This window comes from Saccopteryx leptura, chromosome 6 (genome assembly GCF_036850995.1).
Source record: "Saccopteryx leptura isolate mSacLep1 chromosome 6, mSacLep1_pri_phased_curated, whole genome shotgun sequence".
NCBI classification, from domain to species: Eukaryota; Metazoa; Chordata; class Mammalia; order Chiroptera; family Emballonuridae; genus Saccopteryx; species Saccopteryx leptura.
This window is the reverse complement of record NC_089508.1, coordinates 165,109,833-165,137,545: the sequence shown is the minus strand read 5'-3', so window position 1 is coordinate 165,137,545 and position 27,713 is coordinate 165,109,833. Positions and strand designations below refer to the sequence as shown.

The 27,713-nt window shown below is 45.6% G+C and overlaps 1 protein-coding gene across 1 annotated transcript in view; it reads right to left on the bottom strand.

Moving 5' to 3' along the window:
- ARHGAP26 (Rho GTPase activating protein 26) overlaps nucleotides 1-27,713 on the bottom strand; it is a 462,432-nt gene that overhangs the window by 341,435 nt on the left and 93,284 nt on the right. The window contains 2 exon segments of the mRNA XM_066344335.1: nucleotides 3,288-3,349; nucleotides 4,952-5,047. Coding sequence (XP_066200432.1) covers nucleotides 3,288-3,349; nucleotides 4,952-5,047 — 158 coding nt within the window.

Genomic DNA, 27,713 nt, shown 5'->3' with positions numbered 1-27,713 from the left:
ATTCAGAATATGTAAGCCAGCTAAAGTTTTCTGGTTTACCACTACACACACACACACACACACACACACACACACACACACACACACACAAGCACGCACACACACACATGCCCACGCCCGCATCAACTTGTAAGTACTCACTTGTCCACCACTACCCCCAAACCACAGAACAGTGCTGAAACACTAAAATATTTTTCAATGACTAAATGAATGAATGAATTATTTCTTGATTGACTGCCAAACAGTTTGACCATGGGCAAAACATTTAACCTCTCTGGGCTCCAAATTTTTTCGTCTAAAAAATAACTGGACTGGATTGTTCCAGCTCTAAGATTCCATGGTCTCTTCTAAAGGAGTACAATATTTTACAGTCTTTCCTATTAAGTCATTCACTGCTTACTCGTAGCTCAACTAATTATTTCAGGAATCTCATTGCAACAAAGCATTATTTTCCTAAAACACACGCATGTACACTGCAGTGAAACTCACGGCGTCAATGCCAGAAGCCATTGATGGACACAGAGAGAACTAACTGGACAAAGTGAGGGACAGAGGTGGCAGATCTCCAAATGAACTGCCCTTAGCCTTTTTCTCAATTTTGAGAACACTTATTTTAGTTGAGAGCAACACTAGAGTGTTGCAATATTGTTTAACTTGTTCAGTTTGTATTGTTATTTGATGTGGCTTAACTGGCTCACTTATTTAAGTCTTTTCCACAAATCAAGTATAAGTCTCTAAAGCTCACAATGGTGTCTGAGCCTGCAAGTCAGGGGTTCCCAGCTTCAGCCTGCACCTTTGGCTCACCTGGGGAGCCTTTAAGCATCTCTATGTCCAGGCCACACTCCAGACCAATTAAATCAGAAATTCTACACTTTGTCCCAGGTATCAGTATGTTTTAAACTCAAGTTGTTCTAAGGGGCATCCATGATTGAGAATCCAACCCTACGAAGGTGCTAAATATATAAAAGCAGTGACTGCTCACCTGGGAATCAGGATGCCCAAGTCCTTGCTCCCATCCTTCCACTGCTTGCTATCAGACTTCCTAAGACCTCAACTTGCTCATCTGTCAAATGCGGGGCTGCAGAGATGAGGACTAAGGTCCGTCTGGGTCTATGATGCTTTGTGTAATTTCCACTCAGTTATTAGCACTGTGCTAGTATTGGGGACATAGTAGCTCCCTCTCTGCCCTTTAAGACTCATATATATTATGGGACATGAGCAGGAATTATCAGAACACAACATGCCAAACACAGAATCAAAAGTATTTAGTAGATATTAAGAAAATACAAAGGCTAGCCAATATCCCAGGGCGTCAGGGAAGGTTTCCCAAAGAAGGTGCAGCTCTTGTAAAGCTGAGCTGAATTGATGAGGACGCTGCCACAGGGTGAGGAGGTGGGGAGGGGGCTTGTGATGGCCAGATACTCAGATGAAGACAGCAAAAACTCGATTCACTGGCATTAATAATAAAATTGCAGAGGCAAGCTGAAAAGCATAATCCAGTCATTGTTCCCTTACTGCAGGCCATAGCAATCGGCGGGGCATGGTCGTGATATGCGCACCACGCCACCCACCCCCTGAACACTGACTTGGCCAGGAATCAGACTCCAAAGAATCATTTCCCTTTCTCAGGCAGCAGCATGTGCACAAACACAAGCTTTCGCCTGCCTCCACCCACCAGCACCACCGGCACCACCCTCCAGGTTCTGGTCCAAGTTACATAATGTCTCGGTAGACACTAGGGTCTAAATTGTGGCCTCTCCCCCTCCCCCCTGCCGCCGCCAAAATAATTCATGTTTTGAGACCCTAACCCTGGCAAATTAATTAAACAAGGACGCCATCAGATAGAGGTGGCGCTAATGCCTCAGTAACCTCCATCAGCGATCCAAAGCCTAAGCCAGTGAATGCCTCAAGGTTAAGAAATCAAAACCTAAAAACAAGCAATCACAAAAACCAGGCTATCTCAAATAAGGCAATGACTTAAGCAATAGCCAATTAAATAATTTCCCTGCTTTGCTTCCATATCTTCTGTATAAAAGTCTTTCCCCTTGTACCTGTCGGTTGAGCACTCCTAACTGTTTCCAGGCCTACATCATTTGAATTGATTTTTGCTCAAATAAACATTTAAAATTGTGATATGCTTTAGTGTATCTTTTAATACCCAAAATGTGATAGTATTTAAATATGGGCCTTTGGAAGGTAATTCGGTCATGAGGGTGGAGTCCTCTTGACGGGATCAGTGCCCTTATAAGAAGAGCATGAGAGCTTCCTGCCCTTTCTCTGTCCCGTGAGGAAACAGTGAGCAGGTAGCCATCTGCAAGCCAGAAGGCCCTCACCAGGATCCACAGCAGCCAGCCCCTTGACCTTGGACTCCCTATTCTCCACAACTGTGAGAAATAAATGTTGTTTAAGCCACCCAGTCACAGTATTTTGGCAGCCCGAGCTGACCAAGACAAGAAATATAGTCTCAAACCATCAGCTGTTACAATGGAAAAAGAGTAACGGTTATTACTGGACTCTTCCCCAGACCTCCAGAGCACTACTTCCTAAAAAGAAGCCCTTCCCAGGACAAATCAGCCTGCAGCCTGCAGGGGGTTACAAGGCAGGCCTCTCAGTCCTGGTGGTACCTTAGGGATATGAGGGAAGATGCCAAAGAACTTGGGGCTGTGGAATCCCTGCTCTGTTAATACTAAACCACATTAGAACAAATTCTAATGCAAAAAAGATCTCTTAAGAGCCTGAAGATCAGACTTTGATTCTTGAATTTCAGTGCCTCTCTTTGAAGCACTTCCTAGAGCTACCTTCACTTACTAAGGGTCCATTTGCTAGGTGCTGCCTATCCAGTGGGCATTATGGTAGGTACTTGAAAATTAAAAGTGAAGGCGGGACCCTACCCTCCAAGAACTCCTGGGTAAGTTAAATGAAGTGTGCGTGGGGTGGGGTTAGGAGAATTGCAGAGTGGGGCACCTTTGTTCCCATTCTGCCAACAAAAAAATCTATGACCCCAAAGAGTTAAATAATTATAAAGCTACACCCAAGGTATGGATATATATTACAATAAATCTTTTAGGAGGACAATGAAGTCATTCTCAGGTTACCCCAGTACATATATCCTATTTTTACAAAAGACTTTAAACCTTGTAAAGGTGAGAAGATGAGGCTTGCTCAAGAGCTGAAAACACTCAAGCAGCAGAGCCTGGACTGGAACCCAGTTCTGGTAACAAATCCCATGCTCCCTAGATGTGACCACACAGTCTGTCTAGGACCAAGAGTAGCCCAACTGTACTCACCATCCGTATCCGCTCATCTTCCAGATTCCTGAGAACGGTAGCAAACTCCTGCAAAGACCTCGCTGGGAAAGAGAAAGGGGCCATGAGCTGGGAGTTAAGTCATGGGCCTTCAGGAGCCTTTCCAGGTACATCTGATACGTTATGGATAGAAGTCCCCTGGCACATGCAGAAGCTTAAAGTCAATTGTTTCCAAAGGCTTTCCTTATCTTTGCATCATTAACCATTAAGGATGACCCAGGAATGCATGTTAATTCCACCTGGCACGTTAGCTAGGGAAGGATTTCCTTCAAGAAAATGACTGGCCTGTCCCTGAGAGCACCCAGGCCTGATGAGATGCTGGCTGGCTCCCAGACCCCGGGCTGGAAGGGGCAGAGTTCCGCTTAAGAGCCGAAGGATTTCCTGCCCAGGATTCGACCTCCTCAACCTTTGTTGTGGGACTGCGTCAGAACCCAACCTTCTCACTGGCACTAGAACTAAACAAACAGTGCTGCTGGCACTGGAAGCCACATCTCTGGCTTCTCCCTGGGTTCCTCCTGAGTCCCCGAGCCACTTATTAATGCAATACAGCTTGCAGCACAGTGGTCAGATAGAGCTAGTCTCCTTCACTAGCATTATTCCCAAAGGCAACAGGCACGAAGTGCAACTGCCCTGAGGATATCTGCCCAGCTGTATAATGTTGGGAAAACATCCATATATTCAGGATTTGCAACAATGATGAGTTTCTACTCTTCCCAGCTGTCTCCCAACTGCCTTTGCTCATCCCCAGATCCTGGGGCACTGCATGGGAACAGGGACTCAATAAGCATTTGATGACTTGAATAATTCAATATAACGTTCTCAATTCTTGCTCACTTCATGGAGTTAACCAAGATGCCCAATGTAAGAAGGAAAAAGTGCAATGACTAGGCCCTGGCAAAGAAAGGAGTCTTGACGTCGCAAATCCTGTGCTCAGCATTGCCTACAAAACATAGACAGGTGGTGGTGAAGAGTGAAGTACCACAATGAGGTGATAATGGCAACCCCACCAGCAGCCTCTTGTTAAGAAACAAAAGGGACAGTGGGGACCACTGAGAGTTAGACACTGAGCTCCTCCCCCCATTTGAAGGCAACAGCAGCTACGCAGCTCCAGCCAACTGTTGCCAGGTGGAATATGGGGGCTGCTGATCAGATTCTCCAATTTTCAAAGAAGCTAGAGAACTGAAACTTTAGGATAAATTCAATTTATATGGTAATTCAATTTTTAAAAATGAGTGCCAAAGAAAACATGGCTGCAGGCTGATCTCAGTCCACGAGCTAGCATTTGCAACCTCTGATCTAATTCTTTGCTCATCTACCTGCGTTCTGCTTTTGCTCAAAGTTCTTAGCACGGTGGTTGTCGGGAAGAACAGCACAAAACCAGCCAGAAGCAGAGCACTAAAGAACGGTGGGACGGAAAGCTCCACTGCAAACCTTGAAGCTTTCTCCTGCAGGTAGAGGGGGAGAGAGGCAATCCCAGAGCTCCAGGAGCCCAGAACAGTCCCAACTTCCTGATCCTCACTTAACTCTGCCCCTTTCCACTGCTACTATGGATCTCTTCATTTATGACACTTAGGTTCTGCCTATCCCCAGAAAAAGGCTCAGCAAGTACACCAGAAGTTGTGATAAACAGCACGGTTATGACTTACCTATACACATTTCATCATCTGTTTCTGCATCTCCTATGCACTGAAATTTAAATTCATTTAAGGAATCTGCAAATTTCCTCTTCGCTGAAGACAAATCTAGAAAGAAAAACAGTAAGAAACATGAATTACTGAAATAAACTGGCTTTCCTATTTGCTGTACTTTTCAATCCTCCCACCACTATATAGGGCGGCTAGTAGATTTCTTCCTAAGTCCATTTCAAAGCACAAAAGAATATAAATTTAAAATAGTAAATACTTTATCACATGAAACAGTGATCTGCTTTAGAAGTAAGTTGGTTGCATTTGCTTTAACAACTCTGGCCCCATTTCTAATTCCTCCAGCTACACCAGCGGTTCTCAACCTGTGGGTCGCGACCCCGGCGGGGGTCGAACGACCAAAACACAGGGGTCGCCTAAAGCCATCGGCAAATACATATTTATTATACAATACATTTCTGATGGCTTTAGGCGACCCCTGTGTTTTGGTCGTTCGACCCCCGCCGGGGTCGCGACCCACAGGTTGAGAACCGCTGAGCTACACAGTGAGTCCTGTCTTCTCCATTGCTCACAGGTGGGAGTCCACTTGCCTAAGGAGGTCAGGAAGGAAGTGTGGCATTAGCACCACAGCCCGGCAGGTCGGCGCTGTCAGTGACCCTGCATGTGGTGAGTTATGCCACCTTCCTGTCAGACTCAACAATACCTTCCTCGGCCTAGTCCAATTCATACCACAAATTGCCAGAAGAAAGTGCTGGAAACTGCCAGTCTGTATGGCTCAGGAGGACCTGGACTTCCTCCTTGGACTCAAGTACACATGAAGTCCAAGTTCTCAGAACACTCTTGGGCAGAGAGGCTGGTCAGCCTGACAGATTTCCGCCTGAACTATTTCCCTGGGTCACCACGGTCCACCACTGCCAGGAGAACAAACCCCTGGCAATGTCTGCGGTTGGGATAACCCCACATATGGTATCTATAAAGAAGGCTCTTGGAGGCCCTTATCAAATTTTTAAAAATAAGCTTTCGTTTAAGTCAGTAATAAATGCCAATGATCCTTCCATGAACCCTCGGCTTCTGTTAAGGGTATAAAATCACCAAGGTACCTTTCAGTGCCCTGACAGACACAGCTGCTCAGTACAAATGTGCTTAACTTAATTCCACGTGCAGCCTTCCTACAGATTAGGCTAATCATTCGAATTACCCTCGTCCATGTTCCCCTCACTGAAGGGGAAATGGCATTATGTTCAAATTCCCAGAGGAGGGAAATATGAGGCATAAACGGCAACAAGGCCTGGCTTTAATAAGATACTGGGAGGGGAGGAATGAGAGAATTCTAGCCTGACAGATCAACATAACCCATTGGAATTACAGCACCCATGGTCCTCAGCACTTCTCGTTTGTAAGTTCCCAGATTTGTCCCTTAAGGTTCGCGGTTAGTGTTTTCCTGTATTTTGATTGTTTCCTCTCCATACACCTGGCAGTGCATCCTGCTCTGTATGTGCTGTTTAATATCGGGGGGGTGGGGGGGGGATACAAACCCAACCCCCAATGTTCAGCTCATCAATCTGAGTGTTCATTCCAAACAATGGCTACCGCTGGAAAAGCCAGACTGGCTTGTCCCATTCTTGGGTCTGGGGCTCAGGGCACCCCGTTGGATACCAGCAGCTCCTGCTACAAGGCTGCCCTCCCAAGGGCTCGGATGACACAGGTCCCCAGCTAGCTACACCAAAAGAGGAAGGCGCTTGGAGTGGAGAAGGAGAATACAAGAGACAACCGCCAATAGTCTCCAGTCTCTCCCTGGTTCAGTCACTTTAATGGAATGGTCCTTTGGCAAAATGTCTAAAGATGTTGGCAGGAGAAATCAGGCATCTCTTAAACCTGGCCAACCCAGGCTGAGGACATCCCTGAGAACACAAATCACTCCCTGGCAAGAAAGAAACAGATGCATCTGAAAGTCAGAACACTGTGCAAAGAAGAACAGAGGAGGCCACAGGCAGGGAGGATGGGGGAAAAAAGGGAATTATACCTTTTCAGAGTAGAAGACAAAGCTCTCCAAGAGACTCACGATGTGTAGTGCACGGAATGTGGGCATGGTTGTACTCATTTCAGTCAGAATGTCTCCCACAAAGAAAGCACTAAGCGAAGAATAAGAACAAGGTTGCTTCTTTACCCGTCTAAAAATCCTCCTGTGCCTCCCCAGTAGGGCAAAAAAGACTCAAGCTGGACCATCTTCCCAGCAAAGTGGAAAAAAGATGAAGTGGAAGCCAGGCTCGGGAAAGCTCCCAGCACGCACCTGAAACACTGTGCTGCCAGGGGCAGCTGCCAATGAGGACCGAGGAGTGGCTCACAGCACAACGGGGCCTTTGTGGGGCCTTGTCACGGGGGGACCCATTTAGCCAGGAGCAGAGCCTGTTAGCTTCTGACCAGAAGGTAAGCTGATTTCATTGTCCAGTGGCACACAGCACAGCCCGCCACAGCACAAAACTGAGAAGCGACTGGGCCCCACAAAGCTGATAAAGATGGCAGTCCCCCGATGGAAGATTAGGTAATGAGTACTGGTATGGAGTCAATACTGGGCTGTAGGCCAGCAAGGACAGCTGGGTAGAGTAAAAATCCCAATTATTGGAATCTGAAAAGGAACTCACCATGGGCTTGAATGACTCACCCTTTTCTTTAAAGGTGCAGTGGACACCTGTTGTTTCGCTTGCCCAGCATCCACTCCCTGCCTTTGGGACAGCATCTCGAGCTTGCTTTGGAGGACCTCCCTTCTCTACTTGCACTGCATGAGGTTCTGATTATATGCTGATCAAGCCCTTCCCCAGCCCCTGGCCCTCACTCCAACCTCCATTGGCTCCTGGGTTCAAGTTCTGCTCCACCATTTACCAGACATGTAACTAACCCAGGGTTAGTCCTAAAGTCCCAATCACTTCATCTGACAGCTGTCAGCCCTACCTAACCCATCAGGTTGTCGGGGGATCCAGCCAGACACACTGTATAAATACTCTGTACTGTCAGCTTCAGTTCTAGGCAAGGCTGGGCTCTTGTTCCCTGATACATAAATCTTCCAATAACAGGACCCAGGAAAGGTAATCATCACCACTTGTAATGAGAGCTCGGAGAAATTAAACGCCTGACATAAAAACACACAGCCTCTACGGAGGGGATCTGTGACTCGATCAAGTCCTCTAAACTGAGGTCCTTGTAGCATGTGGCCACGTCATGCTGCCTCACTCCATTAAGATCAACCCTGTCTCTGTTACTTGGGACAATGACAAGGACATCAAAAAAAGTGACCCAAAGGTCACTGCTTCTTGTCTACTGCAACCCAAAAGCATCGGTGGCATCTTATGTAGATGATCACCTGGGATGGGCGGCTGCACTCTGGCGCCTTCACTGTGATGTGCACAGGAATCCAACAGGCCCATTCCAGGAAGAGGGGGGAGGAGGAGAGGCTGGTACTGGTGCTGGATACATTCCAAGTGCCACGGCACCCTGCTCATATAACCCCGCTGTTTCATGCTCAGGCACTGAGACACAGCGAAGAGCCAAGCAGAGCCAATGTTTACTGTTGCTAGAAAAGCAGCATGCTGGCCAGCATGGAGAGAACTAAGTCACTGACTGGCAGCCTCTGGGGAGGACAAGGATCTGTTTTACAGAGTAAGTCCTCTCTGCCTTTGAGCGAGGAGCCCAGGTGGGTCAGGACTGGAAGCAGCCAGAGCCTGGCCTGGAGGCTGCTCCCCGAGCTGTCTGCTCACTGCAGGTCCAGAGGGAAGTGCCCTTCTCGTCCTAGAGACCCGTGCTCAGCCACAGCAGACACTGATCTGCACAGAGCTGAAGAGTTTAGGCCAACTTAATCCTTTTGACAGTAAAACAAGGTTTATCATAATTTTTTAAAGTTAGAATCAACCTTAATTTACACAAGTTTTACTACTAATACCCAAAGTTGAGCCATTTCCTCTTTTTACACAAGTTTTACTAATACCCGCAGTCGAGCCATTTCCTCTTTTTGTACGACTTAACATACATTTGTACACACAAACATACATGCATATGGACACCCACATACTGAAGAACTCCAGGTAACCTTACCATAATATTTATTTTCAGTGTATATTTACTGTTTTTCTCTAACCTCCAAAGTTACCAAAATTGTATATAACTACCCTAAAATTTTTTGCTACTCTGTCACATCTCCCTGGACTCAGAAACTGATGAGTTCCTAAAGAACAGCTGACAAGGTTAGTGCAACAGGATTGGCATCTTGGCTGCTTAAAGCACAAGAATCCTGAAGCCCCCAGGCCTTGCTCTTCTCTCCCTTCTCTGAAGGCCAATTACATGCACCTTCTGTGCCTCTTCATCTTACGTATGAAATGACTCTGGAACAATCCACGAGTGGTTTCGTGTCATGATGTATGAGCACCTAGGACAGGGCTGGATAAAGTGGCACTCAAAACCTGCTGTCCTGATTTGACACAGGCTGGCTTACAAGCAGTGTCTGAGATTCCCCGGATGAAAGGACCATGGTGGGAGCTGAGAGGTGGATACCAGCCCCCAAGAGACTACTATTCTCCCCTATAACCCCATTCCTAGGTAAAGCTCAATATGCTCAAAACCAATCTCTCCTCTCCTACCCTCTCCCAAAGGAACCAACTAAGGACCTCTTCCTATGTTCCCTGCTCAGTCCTCAGCACCACCATTCATCCTGCCACACAAGTCAGTCAGATACCCACGTGTGACAGTGTGGTCCTTCCCAAGTCTGTACATTTTGCTTCCTAATCTTATCAATTCTGCTCACTCACCCCCAACACTGTCTGCAACCTCTAAACCAACTACCCATTTGCCTAGGTAACTGCATCTGCCTCCTCTCTGGTCTCCCCACATCCACTTTTGTTCCACTGGTCAGTATCCACCTAGTCATGGCAGCTCCAGCAGTGAATCCTGCAGTGGCTTCCCAGAGCTTAAAGAACAATGAACAAAATCTCCCCCAAGGCCTGAGAGGCCCTGCAGGGCCTGGGTCCCCCACCCCCCTCTCTAGGACCCAGACACCCTGGCCTCAGTTCCTGGAATATGCCCCATTCCTACCTGCAGCCCTCAGCATAAAAGTTCCTTCCTCCACAAAACCTTCTATACCTAGGACAAATCCCATACTATTTTCACATCCTGAGTCCTATGCAATTCTTCGCCATAGCAATTTCATATTGTTCAGGTAATTCTTCAAGAATATCTCCCCAACTAGTAAGTTTCATAAGGGTGAGGATCACGTCCCTTCATGCTCACCACTGTATCCTCAGAACCCAGGACACAGCCGGCAGAGAACAGGTGGCACAGGAAGAACGAAAGGAGAGAGGAAGTTGGGCACTCCACTAGTTCATTACACTCATCAAAGGTGAACGACTCGATTGTATGCTTGACAAGTGAAAAAAGCAGACTGGATGTATTAGGAGAAACTTTCCAGCTTCCTTAAGTCTGGTTGGAGCTCCACCTCCGTGGTTCTGTGCACTGAGGAGTGTTCTCACAGAGCTGCCAAGAGAGCCCCAACAAGCGCAGAAGCAAACTTTCTCTACACCAAGGGACCAGGAGAAATGAGCGACAAGCATGGCAACTGCCGGCCACAGCCACAGGTCCCCTTTCAGCCCCAGCACGTCCCCAGGCCTGGAACACAATTAGATAACGGAAGAGTTCCCAAAGACCCCTCTTTTCTCTTTCCCTATATCTGGGCAAGCTGACAACACATCCTCTCAAAACCTGTGCTCGGGTAGAGGCACATCCCCCACTCACTATCTCCCCAAGTCTGCACATGGCATTCTAAACCTAGCTCTATCGCTTAACTGTAAGAAAAGCAAGTGATGCTCCTGTGTTATGTGCCATTCTACAGCATGAACCCTTGCATTATATAAGCAAAAAGAAAGACCGTGTCCGAATCTTACAACAGAACAAAATTCCCCCATAGCATTCATCTAGTTTCTGTAACACACAGTCCTACCTGTGGCCACTAGGTGGCAATCAACTGTATCAGAGAACATCTAAGAGAAATGGCAGGGCCAGCCTCTAATGCAGTGCTGAGGACAGATCCTGTCCAGTTGGTAAAGACACCCACCCGACAGGAAAATTTTCCAGTGGGTGTTCAACCAGCCATGGAGGAAGGGACTCTGGTCTTCATGGGGAAAGAACTGCCCCAGTACATTCAGAGGATGTGTTTATCTTATCCATTCAAGCAAGAGACACGGAGGAGAAGGGCTGGAAAGATGAACTCACGACCAACATGTCTCTGACATCATTTCGTATCTGGCTGGAGTGACTCAGAAACCCCCTAATCTCACCAGAGGATGCCAGGCCCACCAACCACGGCATGTTATTCAATGTACATTCTGATTATATATCTGCACGGCCACTTCCCTAAAATTCGTTCCTAAATGAAGCCACAGCCAGCACCGACTTTGGAGAATTTGTTTTCCAACCAGAGCACTAAGGCTAATAAAATTTTCAGAGCTTATTTTAAAAATGAAATTATATAAAACAAAGAAAAGTGTGTCACCTCTTTCCAGATAAGACTTCCAATTCTATTTACATAGAAACCCCCTTCAAGAATAATACAGGAGCCTGACTGGTGATGGCGCAGTGGATAGGGCATCGATCTGGTAAGCTGAGGTCCCTGGTTCAAACCTTCAGGATCGCCAGATTGAGAATGACACATCCAGCTTGAGTGCAGGCTCAGCAGCAGCTTGACCACGGGGTCACTGGCTTGAGCATGTGATCACCAACATGATCCATGGTCGCTGGCTTGAACAAGGGGTCACTGGCTCAGCTGGAGCGCACCCATTCCTCGTCAAGACACATGAAAAGCAATCAGTGAACTAAAGTGACACAATTATGAGTTGATGCTTCTTTTCTTTTCCCTTCCTATATCTTTCTTTCTCCAAAAAAATTAAAATAAAAATATTAAAGAAAAATAATAATGTAGGAGACTCAAACCCACCTTAATATATGTCCAAAATATATTATGCATTAATTTATTAGTACCTAAGTATTTTAAACCATCTCACCTTCACAACCATCCTACTGAGTATTATTACTCCATTTAGCAGGCGGGGAGACAGACTCAGAGAGGTGAAATAACTTGTCACAGTCACAAGGACAATGAGTGGTGGTATAAGAAACCTGGTGCCTCTGACTCCGAAGCTCTTAACCACTATACTATGTTGCCTAATTTACTCAAGTATTTGAAAATCTGGTATCAGTGTACACAAAGAAATAAAAAGATGGTATATATGCATTGCATATCCTTTAGACTACAATTTAGAAGGGCCTAATCTGTGTATGTAGGTTTATGAATTAAAGTAGAATATGCTAAGGCAATCAGAGTAGGAACAAACAGCTACAGAAGTGCAAGTGGGATATTACTCCGGCTGAGGCCAATGGAGGAGGCCTCCCCGAAAAAAGGAATTCGGAGTGGCATTTAAACTGAACTTCAAGAGTTCAGAACTAAATGGATATGTAGCAATGGGAGAAGGTGCAGGACAGGAGAGACAGGTGTGGGAAAATATTCTAGAAGTAAGAACAGAAAGAGCAGAGATGCCAAAACAAAGTACCTACCTAGAAACAGCAGGAAGTTAAGCTTGATGGACAGGAGGCTAGACTGGGAAGAAAGGTTAGAATCAAACCATTGTAGGATTTCGGAACCAAGCAAAAGGATTTGAACTTCGTCCCTAAAGAATGGGAACCAGGTTTCCATATAGGAGAGAAACAAGGTAAGCTGAAACACTGATTAAGCCTTTCACTGAATAGCTGGCTCAGAACTTAGTTTGGGACTTCCCATCCCACTTCACTACAGGAATATATAGCCACACAGTCAAGGGCTTGCACCCTGTGGGATGATCAAATAACAACTCTCAACCTTGACACTGGTACACAGTCCTGGTCAGGCAGGAGGGAAGGAAAGTATGAGGGATTCAAAGAACCTCTGCTCCCTACTAAGAACTACAAGTTCAAGTCCCATTATGAGCGATCAGAAGCATCATCACTATATATACATAACTATAAATATATACAAATGATATATACAAAGACATCTGTATTTCAAAAGTACAAATTAGCTTTTCCTCAAAACAACATTAAGACTAAGTGATAGCACTTGGTCATTTATAAATGAAGAAAATATGGACTAACTTAATAAGCATAAGTCATATAGTAGGTGCTTAATTAACATTAGCCAATCAATGACCATTATGTTAAGTGCTTTAGTCGTCAGATCTATGACAAACTCAAGTCCCCTGAGGAGCCCAGCCCCAAATATGAATCACTCAGCCCTGACACAAAGCAGAAAATAGAAAATTAAGGTGCTATATTCAGAACATCTACATTTGCATGAAGCACCAAGACCTTGTAAGACAGCAGGTCAGTGCAGGAAAAACTCCCTCAAGGAAAACAGTGATGATTTGCTTAGTTAAAACAAAGAAACCCATTTTGAGAGGATCTAATCAAGTAAAGAAGCGAAAAGAAAGGGTATTTCCAGGCTGACACACTCAGACAGAGCCGGTCAAGGGCAATTCAGAAGAGTATGAAGTGCAAGAAGTCGGCAAACCTGGTTTCAAACCCTGGACCTGCCAGTTACTAGCTGTAGACCTTGGGCAAATTATTCCACCTTTCCAAGCGTTTATGTAACTGTGAGGATAATATGCCTCAAAAGGTTGTCATGGGAATTAAAAATGGGGAAGAAAAACCCATTATGGAAGAGCAGAGCACAGGGTGGCCCTCAGGTGCTGCTTTTCATTCCTTCTCACAAGCACAGGCAGAGTGGAAGTTTGCTCTCTGATTAAAGGAAGAGAATCAAATCTTAATCAGCATAAAAATAAGAAATTTTTGCCTTACTGATTCACCAAACTACTCAAATAGCCCCATTCTGGTGAACTACTAAAAATACATTTGTGTATCTACATATTTAAAACCTCCTTTCACCCCTTACAAATAAAAAGAAAGACTAAACCCTGGACCAAATAATACTATTTTTTTTAACTGAACTACAACTCAAAGCAGTATGGGCTGGCTCTTGAGAAGTTTATTAAATTCAAGTGATGCCTTTTTTCTTTTTCATTTTTATTTATTGGTTGATTTTAAATGTTTTTTTAATTGACTGCTTTTTAGCAAGACTGAGAGGAAGGGAGAGAGGGAAGTATTCATTTGTTGTCCCATTTAGTTGTGCGTTCATCGGTTGCTTCCCGTTTATTGATTAATTTTAGAGAGAAAGGAAAGGTGGATAGGAGGGAGGAAGGGGGGAGGGAGGGAGAGGGAAAGAGGGTGGAAAGGGAAAGGGAAAGAAGAAGAGAAAGAGCGAGGAAGGAAGAGAGAAAGAGATCAATTTGTTGTCCTACTTTTTTTTTTTATTCATTTTTAGAGAGGAGAGAGGGAGAGAGACAGAGAGAGAGAAAGGAGGAGGAGCTGGAAGCATCTACTCCCATATGTGCCTTGACCAGGCAAGCCCAGGATTTCGAACCGGCGACCTCAGCATTTCCAGGTCGACACTTTATCCACTGCGCCACCACAGGTCAGGCTGTTGTCCCACTTTTTGATGCATTCATTGGTTGATTCTTGTATGTGCCCTGAGCGGAGATCAAACCCACAACCTTGGGGTATATATTGGGATGACACTCTTATCAACTGAGCTACCTACCAGGGCTCTCAAGTGATGCCTTGTAAATGCACAGGGGAAAGTGTGGTATCATCAAATCCTCTTTGTCAGTTTCCTGGAAAAGGAGGCTACCCCAAACAAAACAGATAAAAGAATGAGCATGCTAAGGTGACATCCAGATATATGGGATTTACAGGACTCACAGGCCAGAAATGCCTATCTTCCTGAGAAGGTGGTATTTGTGTTTTGCCCCTAAAATAGGCACATTTTAGAAAAAGGAAAAAAAGAAGTCGGGGGTATTAAGAGAAAGACCATACAAATCAGATCGATCTGAAGAGGAAGTGGGTCAGAAGAGGGCTGGGAAGATGAGAAGGGGGTCAAATGGGCCTGCGCTAGAGTGCAGGTTAACAATGGTGGGCATTCCTCTTGGTCACAACATACAGCATTACTATTATGCCCAACACCAAGCAGAGGTGCAGATGTGGGGAGGGGTGGTTAAGCTGCCTTGAGCCTCAAGACTTGGCTTTTGCTTCAGGAATGCCCTACCTTCTTAGAGCACAGTTTCTTAAACTTTAATGTGTACCCAATCACCCAAGGATCTTGTCAAAATGCTGATTCTGCTTCAGTCGGCCTGGATGCCAAAGCTTCTACATTACTAACAAGTTTCCAGGGGATGGCAATGCTATTGGTCCAGGCACGCACACCCTCCTAAGTAAGGATTAGGATTCCCATCCAAGACACTGAGAGCAAAGGTCATGGTGTCTTTACCCAATCAGCACAGCGCCTAGAGTATAGAGGCCCTGGGTATCTACTGGAAGAAGGGGTTCCCTGAAAGGACTTCTGTTACAGAAGAAATAAAATAGAACCTAGAATAAGAATCAGAAATGGGCTACGTCCTTGCTCACCCACCTACACATGTGAACCCAGGGAAAGGTACTTATTGAAAACCAGGAAGCTGAACCACTTGATCTTCAAGGTCCCTTCTAGCTCTAAAATTCCATCCAAAGTATCTTTCCTGTACCTTTTTTTCCCCAATGGTGAGGTTACATACTGAATATTCCTACAGGAGGCACACCTCTGTCATTCTCAGAGAGCAGTTTCCAAAAATCTAATTGAGAGAACACAGACTCTGTTAGTCTCAGCAGGTAACCATAGCAACTAATACCCCCCAAATAAAATGATCTTCACAATGATGTGCTGGCCCAATTAGATTAAGAGGGTGACGTGTACCACCTCAAAATTTATGGTGGTAAACTTAGAGTGAAAGCCAGACCTTGGAAGAGGTTTATAAGCAAAAGAAAGGCCTTGCCGATAAAACGAAGAAGGGACAAGGAGCCAGAAAAACTGAGTAGACGCGGGACTGGAGCAGGTCGGCTGTGGCTGTCCCAGGTCCACACAGACAGGGCCCACGCATCAGACAGAAATCCAGAACATGCTTTAAACAGGTACAGACCTGGGTGCCACCACTTCTTCCAGGGAGTTCCTGAGCAACTGTCATTTCTTTCTCTTTCCGTGCCTTTCTCCATAATAATGAAAGGAAAGCAAACACTACCGCTTCAGGCAAGACTTCAGGATTTACCAAACTAATAGGAAAGCTTTTCAATGAAAAAAGAGAGAGAGAGAGAGAGAGAGAGAATAGCAAAACAGTAAATTAGGGTTGATGATGGGTTCCCAAGCCAAATTACTGTCTCAACATGTCACCCCAGGTGCAGGACCTTCTGTTCCAAGGTCTTTAGAATTGTGAAAGGAAGAGTTTAGAGTTGGGATTGTGAAAGGAAAACCAGCATCTATAACTTACCTTCTTCCCACACCTACAGGCCTGCCTCCTCCCGCCTCACAATCGTATTTGCTCTAAACCAGGGGTCCCCAACCTTTTTTGGGCCACGGACCGGTTTAATGTCAGAAAATATTTTCACACCACAGCCTTTAGGGTGGGACGGATAAATGTATCACGTGACCGAGACAAGCGTCAAGAGACGGTTGTAACAGAGGGAATCTGGTCATTTTTAAAAAATAAAACATCATTCAGACTTAAATGTAAATAAAACAAAAATAATGTAAGTTATTTATTCTTTCTCTGTGAACCGGTCCGCAGCCCGAGGGTTGGGGACCACTGCTCTAAACAACTCAAACAAGAACCTCACTTGAAAAGTAGAAAAAGGGAGGCCAATGTTTGTCATCTCCCTATAACCCCTGAATCTTTTCTAGCAAAAGATAAAAAGAAAAACAACAAATCAAAAACCCAGCTCAAAGGACCAAACTAATTTGCACTCAACTGTTATTAACTCAGAAAGTCACAGACAGCAGAACCTGAAGATAATACAGAAAACCAGATACATCTCTGCTGTTCTCATCAGCAGGTAAGATAATTCTGAGGGTGGCAGGCAAGACCAGGCATGGGGAGTAAGCAGAGGCTTTCCACCGAGCAAATGAGCCTAGAATCGTGGCTGAGTGCTGGGGCTTTGGGAACGAACTCACGGGGCTCAGAATCCCACCTCAGCCTGTACTCACTTCCATCTGCACCAAAATGGAGGGAAAAAATGACATTTGCCTCTAGAGATTTCTGTGAGAAAAAAAAGATGACCCCTTGGGAAATGCTTAGAATAGGGCCTGGCTGCAGCAAGCACTCAATAAACAATGGGTATTAATAATATATACAGTGGTACCTTGAGATACGAGCAGACCAACATACAAATTTTCTTAAGATATGAGCTGCGACTTGGTCCGTAATTTTGTTCAAGATCTGAGCGAAATTCCGAGATACGAGTCGGAATCAATTGGTAGTGCTTCAGCACTTTCTAATGACACTTGTTTGTCACATTTACGTAACATTTTAAAAGGCAGGCAAAAGCAAACATCTTTGGATAGATTTTTATTCAAAAGTCCTGCAAGTAAAAGTGCCAAAAGTGCAGCCAAAAAGGCAAAAACAGGTGATAATTAAATGAAAAATACATAATGTTAAGCTTAGGTTAAGTTTAAAGTTAAGAAAGTACATTTTTTTACAATTAAGTTTTTGTGGTTTCATTTTAAGTAAAGAAAGTGTAGTTTTAGTTTTGTTTAAAGTAAAGAAAGTGCAGTTTTAGTTTACATGTCTACAGTGCCTGCATCCCTTCCTCCCTCCCTCCCCCTCCGCCATTCACCTCCCTTAGCCGCACTCATCTGTCTCCCAGGAAAGAATACAGTACTAAATAACACTGTTTTCCTTTATTTCATATATTTTGTTATGCATTGGTAAAGTATACATGTGTGTTTCTTAATTAAAAACATGTCTCTTTTCATAATTTAGGATGGTTTGGGGATGTTTCACAGGGCTGGAACAGATTAAATCTATGGAACGGATTAAATCTATTTCAGTTATTTAAATGGGAAAAATTTGTTTGATATATGAGTTGACTGACTTACAAGCTCGGTTACAGAACGAATTAAACTCGTATCTCAAGATACCACTGTAGTTGTGCCCAATAATATAACAAATTAAATGTCACAAACACTGATTTATTTCTGTGTAAAGATGAGAGGACAGCCAAGCAACCCGGCCTCCTCCCACCCACCTTAACCCTTTGAGTAGTGAGTTTTTTTCATGCTCGCTGACCCCCACGAGTGAGGTATTTTTTTTCGAAAAATGAAATTAGTTACAGTTACAGTTTTAACTTAAAATCATGTTTGTTTTGATAACCAATTTATAGAAACAAGAAGAACATACATTTGCCTTTTTTTAATGTTGCTTTACACATTTTTAAAATAAATCGATCGTACTCTGGATGGTCAGGAGGCACAAGGACGTACTTGAACGTTCGAACTGCTCAAAGGGTTAACCCCCCTCCCACCCTGCTGACCTCCCACCATTTTTATGATCTAATTATGATCTAAATGGAATCAACCTGGTCCCTGGGCACCGCTCAGACACTCCTCCCCACTGATGGCACAGGAAGCAAGGCAGCTGCTCCTCAGCACCAGAATAAATTCAATTAAAAAAGGAAAACCCGCCCTTCTACCCCTGGAATAACATTTACTGAAGAAAAAAAAAAGTGTCTAGTAATTTTGAGCAGAGCCACACCTCATACATTCTCAGAAATTCATTTTACTTTCTTCTACCCTCTATGTAATTGTTACCGGACAGGGAACCTGGCCATCCGGTTATGCCTTAGGGCCAGCAGTAATCTGAGAGCTGTTGACTTTTGTGCGGGGGGGGGGGGATTTCACAACAGGAGTCCAGGTGATTTAGAGAGTATGTTTATTAAAGCTGAGGACAATGAAACAAGGAAGGGCCTAGGAACCGCCTAGAATAGAAGGAGCAACTTGAGAGAGCCCAGACAGGGCTGCCTTGACTCTCTAGAAACCTGGGAAAGAAATGAGTGGAGAAAGGGGGTCTTGGAAAACAACTCAGGGGGTTAGCCCAGGATGCGCTGCACTGCCCACGGCTCCCTGGTTCCAAGTCTCCTGAAGGCCCTTAGAGTTGAGGAGATACACCTGTGGGGAAAGAAGAGGGAAGGGGAGGAGAAGGAAGAGGGGGAAGGAATGGAGAAAGTAGGGGGTAATAAAGGGGATGGGGCAGGCATGCTCCTGTTGTGCTGGGTCCTTTGTTTAGAGGGGTTTAAAGAGGAGGAGTTCAGGGAGGATTTCAATAGAATATTCATAGTGGTTAGCCCCAGGGCAAGGGGTCATTAGTCATTTTAGTTGGTCCTAGCATTGCCCACCTGGGCCGGCAGCTAAAATACAATTTAGGCCTAGATGTTATCTCTAGGGAGGTGACATTCTGTATCTGGCTGTAAATTGTTCAGCCAGTTTGTCCAGCTGTCTCAGTTTTCCCATTCTACTTGCCAAGGAATTTTCCTAGCTTCTAACTAACCTGCCTCATAATGAGCCAGTTCCCTGACACATCTCAAGGGAGGCTGTGCTGCTGGGACCAAGCAGGGGCCCAGGAGGGCAACATTCGTCCTCCCCACAGCTTCCTAGCCATTAAGTCCTCCTTACCCAACACTGTCTCCTCCCAAATTTTGGCCGCCAACCAATTAAGAAATCATGTTTCAATTAGCTCCCAGAGTGCCCCCTCACACACACCATCACAGAATTTGAGAGGCTGAAGATTGAGTGTTTCTGAAAATATGGCTGAGCACCACTTGTGACAGATTCTCCCAGGGAGCCCACGCCAGCCAGCTGAGGCAGAAGAACGCATGCTGAAGTTTAAGAACTGCTATTCCCAAGACCCTCAGAACACCCAGCACTAAGTACCAACAATGGAACCTCTGTAGATGACAGAGGTAGAACTCCCAAGGAATAGGCCAGCAATTCTCATTCCTAACAAGTTCACAAATGTACAAGCAGGCAATTCATGCTCATAGCAGAAGAAACCTAGGTGACAAGGGGGGAGGAGGAAACACCACAATTCAACTTAAAACTCAAAAATTCAGAACCCTGAGCCTTTTACCAAAAAACGTCTCAAGCTCTGAAGCCCACACAATCAACTAGAAAGGCAGCTCTGTGTAGGGCCTGATTTGTACAGACTCCACCCATGGCTCCCAGAGCTTATGAATGGTGCTGGTGCTGACTGCCCAAAAACCAACCAGAAGCCAGGCTTCCCAAGGAAGCCACAACTCCTTCAGTACCTGGGGAGCCAAGCAGTCTTAGCCCACAGGCCTGGGCGGGAGCTGCCAAGACAGGTGCTTCTCTGACCCTGTAAAGAGAAAGCCTGCCACCGACTCCACTGAAGCTAGGACAGGCCCAGCGGCCACTGAGAGGCAAGGAGTACTGAGGCATAGGCAGGCCATTTCCCAGGCATGCAACACAGGGCCCGCACTCAGAAGAGTCAGCTTGGTTTAATGTTATCCTGTCACTATCTTGAAATTCTTTAAAACTTTATCTTTGAACTTGTGTTTTGCAAGTGAAGTACAGTGGGGCAGTGGAGCACACATGCGAGCAGAGATAGATAGATCTACAACAGTGTTATGCATGCCCACCAGGGTGCTTGATGGCCCCAGGTGCATACGGTGGTTGAAACGCCCCATGAGCACAGGACACTGGAGGACACACAATGTGCAAGAGTTGAGCAAGACTAAAGTGAGTACAACGTAAGTGTGTTAGGTCTACAGTACAGGCGAACACTGATGGCCTGGAGAGGCCACAATTTTCATTTGAACCAGAACTGGTCAAATGCAAAACAAAAAGAAGGCAATTTTGTTTTAAGAAACATGAAGGTCAAGGCACCCTCTCAGAGCCTTTCCTACTCACGTTATTTCTCTGGATAAGCCAATACCTTATGCTGGCCATGAAGTCAGAGAACAGCTTAACAATCAAGCAACCCACAGTCCCTCTTCCTTATTCTTCAATAAGCTGAAAACAGGCTTCTTCGGCTATCTTTTAACTGCGATAAAAACAGGTTAGTTGCTTTGCTCTGTGCAGTGCTTCCACTGTTCTGGTAAGAACAGAATTAACATGCATATGAGCTATGTGATATGACTTGTGTAATTTCAGTGATTCCACGTAAGTTATCTGACCTTATACTTACATTTGAAACTGGCATTGCCGATATAAAGATAAACAATAAAAATCACACTGATACTTTAAAGTTTTAATTTTTCTTTATTTAGAAGATTAAATAGCAAATGAAGAGCATCACAGTGGAGAGAGATCGTGAAAGGACAAGAAAAAGCTTCCCACTTGAATACCTTTACATCTCTCTCTTTATGAACAAGGGTCACACAGACTAAGGAGCCAGGCCTGGGCACGGCACACCTAGGATTTGCCTGCCCACCCCCATTAACTTTCTCGTCTCCTCAAACCAGTGTCTTGAGAAAGACCTCATTCCTGCTGCAGCACCGAGGCCAGGCCAGCACCATCTCTGGCCTGGACTCCTAACAGCCTCCCCACTTCCTCCCAGCTCCCCTCTAGACCATTTGTCACTCAGCTACCCAAGATGACCTTTACAAAAAGCAGATCTGATCTTGTCACCGCCCCTTCCATATCCTCCCCAATTATAACTCTTCCCTTTCATATCAAAGTAACAAGTCTGGCCACGTGTACAGAACCTACTTCATCTGCACACCCGCTCCCTCCGAGCTCCAGCCCCATTGGCAGACTCGGATGCTGGATGTGCCAGGACTCCTCCAGCCACAAAGACCAGCATGAAGTGTTCTCTCTGCGGGCAGTGTTCCCTGACCCAGTCTACCTAGTTACTGCCCCCTCACCCTACACATTCCCTTGCAGTGTCACTTCTTCAGAGAAGTGACCTCCTCTCACTCCCCCGTGCACAATGGCAAGCTATCACTGCTCCCTAGAATTTCCCTTCCCACCCCTTTACGTGATAGGTCATTTTCTCTGATTTTGGTATCTAATGCATACCAGCCCGATGACATTATAAACACTGGGCAGACGGTGGCCATCTCTGTTGTGTTCAGAAAAGGACAGTCTTTGCAGTTCTAGCATGTAGTAGGTTCCCAATGTTTTTAAATAAGTAAACGCAAACACAAATAAGAATGTGACTCTGTAAGAGTTCAGGCAGGAGAGTGACAAGTCTGCGATCCTTGTTTTACAGAAAGGGAAAGCGGGGTCACAGGAATGAAGATGACACAGCCATCCCATTATTCACCCCATTACACACACACAACAATGGGGACCCCAGGCGTATGACCTAGCTTTGAGGTCATAAAACCCATATTTCCCACTCACTCCCTGCCTTATTCAACAGTATACCTATAACATTTTCAAGGTACCACTAATTCTATTTTATCACTTTGCCTACAGGCAAATGATAAAAGAATTTGCATTTGTGTATCTAGACAACAAATCTAGGTCAGAGTTTATAATAATCTGGTGACAAACTGTGTCAATTAGCATCATGCAAATGCAGAAACCATCCTGTCAGTATATCAACTATCACTTGAAACACACACACACAATATATGCATGCTAAAACATACCTTTTGGGGAAGGGTTCTTTGATTTGGTGTTTGAAGTTCACCTAAATCATATTACCTCAGACTTACCGAAACAGAAATTCTGGGAATCAAATCTAGAAATCAGATTTGGAAATTAAATTATCAGACTGAAAAGCAAATCTGGAAATCACAGTAAGTTCAAGAATCATTCTTATAGGAAGATACTGTTGAGTAATTTCTGTAAGGACCAGAGAGCTGGAAGAAGCTACTAACACTGGACCTGAGAAAGCAGAGAAACATGACAGAAAAGGAAAGCGCTGTCCTGTAGACCTGGAAAGTCCCTGGTAACACACTGCCAAGAAAGCAGCAGGAACCTATTCCCAGAGAGGAGAGAGCCCATGGAAAAACCCGAGGCCATTGTTGGCTAGGGTCATTAATTATTCTTCTCGTCAGTTTACTCTATGAACACTTCCTCGGCTCAAGGTGCTCCAAGGGCAGTCAATAGGAAACCCTGCTGTCTCCCCTAGGTGCAGGAAAAACGGGGTGAATGCGAGCCTGGGAACTGCAAGAGCAGGGCCACCTCCTGCAGTCTCACAGCTCCCTCAGGCAGCTGAGAAGATCTGTACCCAGAAACCCTCACTGAGACTCAAATCCCTGCCACCGCTGGCCCCCCTTCCCACAACCAAGTCTCCCTGCCTCCTGTCAACCCAGAAACCTTAAGGAATGAGAAGACCCATAGGAAGCCTCCCACTCCCAACTTCAACATACCCTCCTGTAGTCAGCTGAATAATGTCCCCAAAATTCATGCCCACTTGGACTGGAACCTCAGAATATGACTCTATTTGGAAACAGGGTCGTTGCAAATAGTTAACATAAGGCAGGGGTCAGGAACCTATGGCTCACGAGCCAGGTGTGGCTCTTTTGATGGCTGCATCTGGCTCGCAGACAAATCTTTAATAATAATAAAAAAAATAACGTTAAAAATATAAAGCATTCTCATGTATTACAATCCATTTCTTACCGCTCATGTTCATGGTTGCGGGTGGCTGGAACCAATCACAGCTGTCCTCCAAAAATTTGGGACAACACCAAATTTTTATTGGATAATGCATAACATACATGGGTCGTTGTATGACTCTCACGGAATTACATTTTAAAATATGTGGCATTCATGGCTCTCTCAGCCAAAAAGTTTCCCGACCCCTGACATAAGGTCATGTTGCATTAAAACTAGCCACAAATCCAATGACTAAAGTACTTCTAAAAAGAGGAGAGGACACAGAGACACAGGGAAGGAAGAAGCAGAAATCAGTGATGTAGCTACAAACCAAGGAACACCAAATATTACCAGGAGCCATAGTATCTGGGAAGAAGCAAGAAAAGACCACTGCCCTAGAGCCTTCAGACAGAGCATGACCCTGTCAAAATCCTGATTTCAGATTTCTGGCCTCCAAACCAATGAAAGAATAAATTTCTGTTGTTTAAAGCCACCTGTCTGCAGTAATTTGTTAAGGCAGACACAGGAAGCTAATACGGTTTTTCCTGAGGTAGCCTGAGCCTTTAAGCCACATTGCTACCAAAACCTAGGGGTTCTGCAACAACACAAAAAGGAAAGCCTGCTCTTCAGAAATTGTAAGTAGGTGGTCTGGTTCTGCCTCCAGGGGAGCACATCTCACACTGCGGCCACCACAGCTTCCTCCCCAGATCCGCACCCTCACAGGCCTCTTCCACCACTCCCAACACTAGCAGCACCGGGCTCCCTCTAGGGAACCCTCCCAGGGGTAGCTTCACACACACTGCTGGCCCAGACGGCCCCCACTGTGTGCTCATGCACTGAGATTCCTCCCTCTGAGCCCACTGTGTGCTCATGCACTGAGATTCCTCCCTCTGAGCCCACTGTGTGCTCATGCACCTGGATTTCTCCCTCTGAGCACTTCTGACATTTGCTCAGCGTGGGCAGAGATCATATCAGTCCTGTTCTCCATCACAGCCTGCAGCTCACTACAGCTCCGTACACGGGAGCAGCTCAGAAATGCTGCCAGGTACATGAGTAAAGGACAAATAGTTAACTGCAGGCACAAACATCCCTCATTCTTCCTTATTTGCTGTTAGTAATTCTGTCTTCTGTATGACTTCTTATAGCTGTGATTACAGTCCTGTTAAAGTGTGCCCCACACTATACAGCAGGGGTCCCCAAACTTTTTACACAGGGGGCCAGTTCACTGTCCCTCAGACCATTGGAGGGCCGGACTAAAAAAAAAACTATGAACAAATCACTATGCACACTGCACATATCTTATTTTAAAGTAAAAAAACAAAATGGGAACAAATACAATATTTAAAATAAAGAACAAGTAAATTTAAATCAACAAACTGACCAGTATTTCAATGGGAACTATGCTCCTCTCACTGACCACCAATGAAAGATGTGCCCTTTCCAGAAGTGTGGCGGGGGCGGATAAATGGCCTCAGGGGGCCGCATGTGGCCCGCGGGCCGTAGTTTGGGGACCCCTGCTATACAGACTACTCATTTATTCTGTTGTTCATTCAAAACACTACTGAGCACTCATGTGCCCAATATACTAGTCACTGAAGAGGTAAACAAGTAAATAGAGCTGTGCTTTATAGTATTAGAAATGGGAAAGGGGGAGGTGTAAATCGGTCATTAATAACCTCACATCCAAGCTGAAAAACAATAAGATAATCTTGCTCATGAACCTGTCTCCTCTGCTAAATCATTTCCCACTTTGGGTTCCTAGGGCACAGAAGACTGTGTAGTACATAATATGCAGTCAACATGCTAGGTGGCTGGAGGATGAATCGATTAAGGATGGAAGGATGGGAAGATGGGAGGATGGGAGGATGGGAGGATGGGAGGATGGCAGGGAGGATGAAAAGAAGGATGGGAGAGAAGATGAGAAGATGGGAGAATGGCAGGGAGGATGGAAGAGAGGATGGGAGGATGGCAGGGAGGACGGGAGGGAGGATGGGAGGATGGGAGGATGGCAGGGAGGATGGAATAGGAGGATGGCAGGGAGGATGGGAGGGAGGATGAGAGGATGGGAGGATGGGAAGATGGCAGGGAGGATGGAAGAGAGGATGGGAGGATGGCAGGGAGGATGGGAGGGAGGATGGGAGGATGGCAGGGAGGATGGGAGGGAGGATGGGAAGATGGCAGGGAGGATGAAAAGAAGGATGGGAGAGAAGATGAGAGGATGGGAGGATGGCAGGGAGGATGGAAGAGAGGATGGGAGGATGGGAGGATGGCAGGGAGGATGGCAGGGAGGATGGGAGGATAGCAGGGAAGATGAAAGGAAAGATGGGAGAGAGGATGGGAGGATGGGAGGGAAGGAGGGGCGATGGGAGGGAGGGAGGGAAGATGGGAGGATGGGAGGGAGGGTGGGAGGATGGCAGGGAGGATGAAAGGAAGGATGGGAGGATGGGAGGGAGGATAGGAGGATGGGAGTAAGGATAAAAGGATGGCAGGGAGGACGGGAGGATGGGAGGATGGAAGGAAGGATGAAAGGGAGGATAGGAGAGATTATGGGAGGGAGAATGGGAGGGAGGATGGGAGGATGGGAGAGAGGATTGCAGGGAGGATGGGAGGATGGGAGGGAGGATGGAAGGGAGGATGGAAGGAGGGTGGGAGGAGGATGGGAGGGAGGGAGGAGGGTGGGAGGATGGGATGGAAGAAAGTAAAGTGCTTCGTACCTACAGGCACTAATGATGGACAGATAGAAGAATGGATGGATATTGGGAACAAAGCATCTGAGATGAAATGTGCACAAAATACAGCTTAAAAGTGCAAAGGCTGCCAAAGCCCTCTTAAATAGTTACCTTTAGAACCACCTCACTTCATCCCAGATGAACCCACTGACTCCTAAAATCTGAAAGAAGCAATAACTCTGAATAAATCTGATATCTGCCTCTTCTGCAAACATTAAGTAGAAAATTAGCTTCACCAAAACATATATGCTCTTGTATTTCCCACCCCTCCCCTTTCCTTCTAGGATGGGGTTTTAAAAGCCTGTTTTGCCTGTTCTTTTCACACCATGGAGAGTATTTACTGTTCTAAAATGTTGACTCATGCCAAATGCACGCCACACACCACGACCGGGCTGTGTCATTTTTAATTATTATTTTTGTGAATCTTCCTTTAGTGCCTAAGAGAGACTTTTGTCTGCGGGAATCAGAGCTGACTCTGAAAACTCCATTGTCATCTATGACTGGGTGGTGGGGTGGGGGGATACAATACAGAGTAACAAAGGGATCATGGGGTCCTTCTAACAGTATACCCAGTTAAAGCCTCTTCTATGGCAGGCTGTAGAAAAGAATCAGTTTATGGTAATAAAAAAGAATAAATTTAAAAAGAAAAACACGGCCCTGGCCGGTTGGCTCAGTGGTAGAGCATCGGCCTGGCGTGCAGGAGTCCCGGGTTCAATTCCCGGCCAGGCACACAGGAGAAGCACGCATCTGCTTCTCCACCCCCCCCCCCTCCTTCCTCTCTGTCTCTCTCTTCCCCTCCTGCAGCCAAGGCTCCACTGGAGCAAAGTTGGCCTGGGCGCTGAGGATGGTTCTATGGCCTCTGCCTCAGGCACTAGAATGGCTCTGGTTGCAACAGAGCAATGCCCCCTGGTGGGCATGCCGGGTGGATTCCGGTCGGGCACACGCGGGAGTCTGACTGCCACCCCGTTTCCAACTTCAGAAAAATACAAGAAAAAAAAAAAGAAAAACACACCTCACAGAGCCCCAACATAAATGTTGAACCTTCCACAGAAAAGGCTGGGTCTCAGGATGACAGAGGAGGTCCCCAAGCACCTCATCTTTGGGTCAGGATTGTGCCCTGTTGGATTTCCTACATTTCTAGGGTCTTCTCAGTCTCAAATCAGTAACCAAGTTATTCAGACTGTGGGAGGCCTTTTTTCCCTTGGATTTCCCTCTGCTGAAGGTAAGATAACTTTGAGTGTCTGAGATCAACTCAGTTTTATTTACTCTCAATTCAGCTCCAGCAGTGCCATATATCTATCTATTCTGGCAATAGGTTCATTCATCCCTTAATTCTCCACTGAGCACCCCCTTTGTGTCAGGGACCATGGAGGCAAAGGGGATGAGAATAATGCACTTAGCAAAACTGATATGCTCCTTACGCTCCTTACCTACAACCTAGTGAAGACAGACATTCAATAAAAACAAACACACTTTCACTATCTATAATTTCAGTGGCAAGAATGTAAAAATGCAGAAGGAGGCTAGAAAGGAATGGTTTGAA